Source organism: Geospiza fortis, unplaced genomic scaffold, assembly GCF_000277835.1.
Source record: "Geospiza fortis unplaced genomic scaffold, GeoFor_1.0 scaffold2, whole genome shotgun sequence".
NCBI lineage: Eukaryota > Metazoa > Chordata > Aves > Passeriformes > Thraupidae > Geospiza > Geospiza fortis.
In genome coordinates this window covers 3,653,561-3,658,667 of record NW_005054366.1, presented here as the reverse complement: position 1 = coordinate 3,658,667, position 5,107 = coordinate 3,653,561, and the positions used below count along the sequence as shown (strand labels likewise).

The 5,107-nt window shown below is 58.4% G+C and overlaps 2 protein-coding genes across 2 annotated transcripts in view; one reads left to right on the top strand and one right to left on the bottom strand.

Moving 5' to 3' along the window:
* The first annotated feature begins 16 nt into the window (after positions 1 to 16).
* HYPK (huntingtin interacting protein K) lies at positions 17 to 689 on the top strand. The gene is made up of 3 exons (XM_005424256.2): positions 17 to 81; positions 313 to 364; positions 531 to 689. The coding sequence occupies exons 1-3, from the start codon at positions 29 to 31 to the stop codon at positions 624 to 626; spliced, it is 201 nt and encodes a 66-aa protein (XP_005424313.1). The 5' UTR covers positions 17 to 28; the 3' UTR covers positions 627 to 689.
* A 359-nt stretch (positions 690 to 1,048) lies between these two features.
* MFAP1 (microfibril associated protein 1) overlaps positions 1,049 to 5,107 on the bottom strand; it is a 9,576-nt gene continuing 5,517 nt past the window's right edge. Inside the window, exons 2-9 of the mRNA XM_005424320.2 lie at positions 4,877 to 5,096; positions 4,058 to 4,190; positions 3,583 to 3,770; positions 3,047 to 3,155; positions 2,816 to 2,976; positions 2,422 to 2,581; positions 1,878 to 1,967; positions 1,049 to 1,763 (exon numbers count right to left, since the gene is read on the bottom strand). Coding sequence (XP_005424377.1) covers positions 1,581 to 1,763; positions 1,878 to 1,967; positions 2,422 to 2,581; positions 2,816 to 2,976; positions 3,047 to 3,155; positions 3,583 to 3,770; positions 4,058 to 4,190; positions 4,877 to 5,096 — 1,244 coding nt within the window. The 3' untranslated portion in view covers positions 1,049 to 1,580. The remainder of the gene's footprint in view (positions 1,764 to 1,877; positions 1,968 to 2,421; positions 2,582 to 2,815; positions 2,977 to 3,046; positions 3,156 to 3,582; positions 3,771 to 4,057; positions 4,191 to 4,876; positions 5,097 to 5,107) is intronic.

The following is a 5,107-nucleotide window of genomic DNA, read 5'->3' as shown; positions in this document are numbered from 1 at the left end:
GGGGTGACCGCGCTCGTTCTGGCAGGCTATGTCGGTGATCGGAGACCGGAGGTCCCGGGAGCAGAAAGCCAAGCAGGAGAGGTAACCGTCCGCGCTCGCTCCAGGGCAGTGCCTGTCTTGCAACTTGTCACCACTCGGGACACGACCCAGGCATCTGCTTCCATGTGTGACATCCCGGCCCTTCCCCGGCCCCCTCCCAGCCCCACGCTGCTGCGAGGGGTCGCTCCTGCCCACCTGACGGCCGAGGGAGCACCGGGGCAGGGGCCAGCGGGGACTGTTGGTCACCGGAGGTTTGTCCATCTCTTGTCGTAGGGAGAAAGAACTGGCAAAAGTGACCATCAAGAAGGAGGACCTAGAGCTGATTGTGAGTAGGGGCGGGACCCCAAGCAGGCTGTGACATGTCCCAGATTTGGGTGCACCCACGGAGGAGGCTGGGGCATCCTGCCCTGAGGCCAGTCCAGTGTCCCCATGGGTGGGTGTCCCCCAGGGCCCTGCGGGTGCTGTACGGGGCTGTGCCTGTTTCTCTGCAGATGACGGAGATGGAAATATCACGGGCAGCAGCGGAGCGCAGCCTGCGCGAGCACATGGGCAACGTGGTGGAGGCTCTCATCACCCTCACCAACTGAGCTGGGAGGCCATGGGCTGCCAGGCATGGGCCTCTTGCCATACCAATAAAGGCACTGGTGGGACTGGGCTGTCTTTGTGGTCTACACAGTGCTGAGCATATGCCCCTGGCACTGAGTGCATGGTGTCCACAAGTGGGGCCCAGTCACGTGGCATTGTGTTGGCAGTGCCAGCTGGGCTCCCCCGTGACGAGAGCAGGACAAAGTGACCTGCCTGAGCAGTGAGACATGCTGCTCTCCCCGCTTTTAATCTCTGCCCCTGGGGCAGCACAGGCTGGACAGGCACAGGCCTGAGGCAGTGGTGACAGCTGATGGTGCATGCCCTGCCTAGGCCGGTGCCTCCTGTGCTGCCCCAGCTCACCACGGCTCACAAGGGAAGGCACGAGAACAGGATGGCCATGTCTTTAAGAAGAATGGGGCCAGAGTGTGTAAGAAAATCTAATCTTTAATCAAACCCTCCCACCCCACACAGGTAGAAAAGCCAAGCCCTGCAGGACCATGGTGAGGAGATAGGGTCACCAATGACCACCTCAAAACAGAGCCCAGACTGACACCTGGGACAGTACAAGCAAGGGGCTGTAGACCAGAGAGGTGCAGAAGTCCTGTAATTCTTCCAGAAGTGGATGTGCTGAAGCCGGGGTGGTGCTGCAATGTGCCAGACACTGCCAAGGCTCCACAGTGGCCGTTGCTGGGACATAGTGTGGCCACCAGCCTGGCCAGCACCACAGGCCATCATCCTCCACACTGCATGGACAAGGAGCCCATCGGGTCTGCTCAGCACAGGGAGTGGCACACCTCATCTGGGTAGGCATGGTACAGGTGGTACAGGCAGGGGAAGGGCTTGCCACCACAGGAGTCCTGGAACATGTCCCTTCTGGCCCTGCCCAGGCTCTGGCAGCTGGCAGGGCAGCGCCCTCCTGCCAGCATCTGCCACACCAGACCCTCCAGCCCGTGCTCCTAGGTCGTTTTCCGTTTCTTGGCCGAGGGTCTCTCAAAGATATCCCGCACCCCCGCTGCCTTCTGCTTAAAGAACTTGGTGTTCTGTGCACTCTCCTGGCCCCAGGCAGAGTCAAAGGAGGTGGTGTCCTGGTCCACCAGGTGCGTGTACTTCGTCCGCCCCGAGCGCCCGAAGTTCTTGACCTGGGGAGCAGAGGAGCTTGTGAGCAGCTGTTCAGGGGGATGCAGGACCAGCTCCTCCAACCTGCCCACCCCCTGGCATGCGGGCTGGGCACCCTCTGCCAGCATGACACGCACCTGCATGACTTTGGGCAGGATGGTCTTGTTGAAGTGGTCCTCGAGGGTCGGAGCACTGAAGTCCCTCTTGTACACCTCTTCATCTTCATCCTGCAGGAAGACACACCTGCTTAGCCTAAAAGGTTCCAGCAAGCCTTGGCAGCAGTGCGAGAAGCTGCCTGAAGGTCATATTGCTGCTCTGCCAGGGCTGCCACACTACTTGCAACCCTATTAACTCCTGCTGGAGTGGGGGATGTGAGCACTGTTCCCCGGGCTGCTTCTCCAGTGGCCCTTGCAGAGCTGACTTGGGTCTGTCAGCCCAAACACCAGCACAGGGACAGCTCTGCAGCTTCAGCTCCATTTCAACTGGGAACCCCTAACCTGACACACTCTGGTGAGGTCACTCTGGGCCAGCTTCAGCCCCATGCTGCCTCTGAAGGTTGGTTCTTACCCCAGGGCACCCCCAGCCCCAGGGCACCGTGGGAGAGGGGAGGCTCCCCACAGGGAAAAGGTGGCCCTGTGGTCTCACATGTGCAGCCAGGCCTGGCCTTAAAAGCACACTCACCATGAAGAAGGCGCCACGATGGTAGTACTTCTGCAGGAATTTGTATTTGCCCTTCACTGCCTTGTTGGTGATGACTTTGCCATTGGCCCGGAGCTCAGCGCGGCGCTCCTCCTCTGTCAGGTTCCGCATACGCTCGATCTCTGCCTTCTCCTTCTCCATGCTGGGTGGGAGAGAAGCTCCTGAGACCCTGTGTCCCCACAGCATCTCCTGGGAGAGAGACTGTCCCCAGCTACCACCTGAGAGCTTATACATTTACTGCTAGGGAGCAAAGGCACCATGAGGGCAGGCAGGAGGAGCTCTGGGCATTCAGTCTATCTGCCAAAGGACAGCCTGAGGAAAAGATGCTTTAACTGCCTGTGGGCTCCCAGCCTCTGGTCTAGCAGACAATACTCACGCTTCTCGTTCCTCACGGTCTCTTTTGATACGCTTCAGCTCACGGACTTTCCAGGCCTCGTACTCCTCCTCATCGTTCTCATCATCTGTATCGAGTGCATCCAGTGCTGCCAGTGAGCGCTTGTTCTCCTCCAGCTCCTTCTTTGCTTCCTCTTCTACAATCTGCAGTGAGGTCCAAGCTAAGCTTGCTGCAGTGACTGCCCCCTCCAGCCTCCAGCCCACCCCTCCGCACCTTAAGCGTGTACTTGCGCCGCTCCTCTGCCATCCTCTTTGCCTCCTGCTCCAGCTCCTTCTGCTTCAGAGCTTCTGCTTCTCTCTCCTGCACTGTGATCCGGTCCTTCCTGAGAGCAGAGCCATGGCAGCCTTCAGCCCTCCCATGAGCCACTGCAGTGGCTCAGCCTCTCGCTGGCTCCCACACCACAGCTGCTTTCAGCCTTCGCCCTCTCCAAGGACAGGTCAAGTCCCAGGGCTCTCCCCTTTCTAGGGACTACCACGTCCTTTTGCCACCGTATGGCCTTGCCAAAGAGCTCTGGTCAGATTCTGCAGCCTGATGTCACAGCAACCCAATGCAATTGATATGGGGCTGTGGGAGCAGGGATCGTTCCTCGCTCCCTAGCTGTGCCCTGCCAGACTGTGACTGTCCCATCCCACCCCAAAGAGGTGAATGCCTTCCTCACAGTGAGAAGAGACCATGGCAGCAAGGTCTCCTTGGGCCCCAGCTTCTGACTACCACAATCCAGGGCCGGCCCATGCACTTCCATCACCTACTTGCGAATAAAGACCGGTTTGAGACGTGGCTCCATTTCATCTTCGCTGTCCGTGTACTCCTCATACTCTGATTCTGACTCAGACTCTTCTCCAGACCGACCCTCATCTTCCAATTCCATCACTTCCATCTCCTCAGTTTTCCTCTCCTGTGCTCGCTGACGCATCATCCCACGCCGACGCTCGATCTCCTAATGGGGACAAGCACAGAGCAGTCAGAGGCCAGCCCTGCTACCACTTCTCTCTCTCTGTGAAACACATGTCATGTCTGGACTGTTGGCTTTGAGAAGATGCACCTGCCTCTCTGGACGTGGTGTGTCCTGTTCCATGCCAGAGGATGGTAACCCACCAGTTAAGTCATGGCTAGGTGTGACACTTGTCCAAATACATCAGACAGCCCACATATCCATGCAAAGGGCAGTTCCAGCCTGTGCCCTTCCAGCTTTCCTAGGCCCATTATCTGGCTCTGCAAACACACCTCATCATCGATCTCTTCCTCTTCCTCTTCACTGGTGTCCTCCCGTTCCAGGCGCCAAGCTTCTCCCCCCTCCACTTCTGAATCACTTTCTCCAACCACCTCAGGTTCCACGATTTTGCGGTGTCTTGCCAGCCTGCAAGAGACCCCAGTTAACACACGGCACTTGGGATGTAAGGGGCTGCAGGAAAGGGACTGTTCACACATCGCTTCTAGCAAGGCCCCAGTAAGCACCGGGACTGCCAAACATGGCCACAACTGATACGTTCCCTCAGGAGGCCACAGTGGCTGGGCACTGGCAGCTCTTCCCTGTCCATGCTTCAAGGAAGAATGGAGTTCCCAATGAAAAGACTGTTAGTGGAAATAAAACCAACCACAGTTCCATGGGAGGCAAACAGCACTCAGTGGTGTTTTTCTGCAGATGACAGAGATGGAAATATCACGGGCAGCAGCGGAGCACAGCCTGCGTGAGGGCAGGGGCAACGTGGTGGAGGCTCTTATCACCCTGTGTACACTTCATGAGACACCATCCTTCCTCGCTACCCTGAGCCTCAGCATGCTGCACTGATTTCTGTTTTGGTGCCTGTTTTTGATACCATCCACACAAACACGCCTGGACATGGGCTGCACCTGGCTGGCTCCTGGCTGGAAAGCAGCCCTAGGCACAGTGCAGCGTGGATATGAGAAGTCACAAACACTCCTGCACTGCCTGGACCACGTTCCCAGCTCCTGCCCTGTGCAGTTTCTCCCTGTAGCAGAGCAGAGTGCCAGCCCCCAGCCCCAGACAAAGGGGGCTCAGCTCTTGCCTGACCCAGCACTCACCGCTCCTCCACGTCCTCGGCGATGCGGTTCTGGAGACGCCGGAGCCGGGGGTCGTTGGCCAGTTCCTCCTCCTGTTCCTCGGGCTCGACCTCTTGCTCCTTCGCCTTCTTGATGAATTGGAACTCCTCATCCTCCTCCTCCGAGGACTCCATGGGTGCGTAGTCGGGCCGCTTGCCCGACACGTACCGCTTCACCTTCACCTTCTCCATGGACAGCTCGCCTGCGGGCGCC

Coding starts and splice junctions, on each gene's coding strand:
- HYPK (XM_005424256.2), top strand. CDS start 29: ATGTCGGTGATCGGAGACCGGAGGTCCCGGGAGCAGAAAGCCAAGCAG. Junction 82..312: donor CAGAAAGCCAAGCAGGAGAG/GTAACCGTCCGC, acceptor CTCTTGTCGTAG/GGAGAAAGAACTGGCAAAAG. Junction 365..530: donor AGGAGGACCTAGAGCTGATT/GTGAGTAGGGGC, acceptor GTTTCTCTGCAG/ATGACGGAGATGGAAATATC.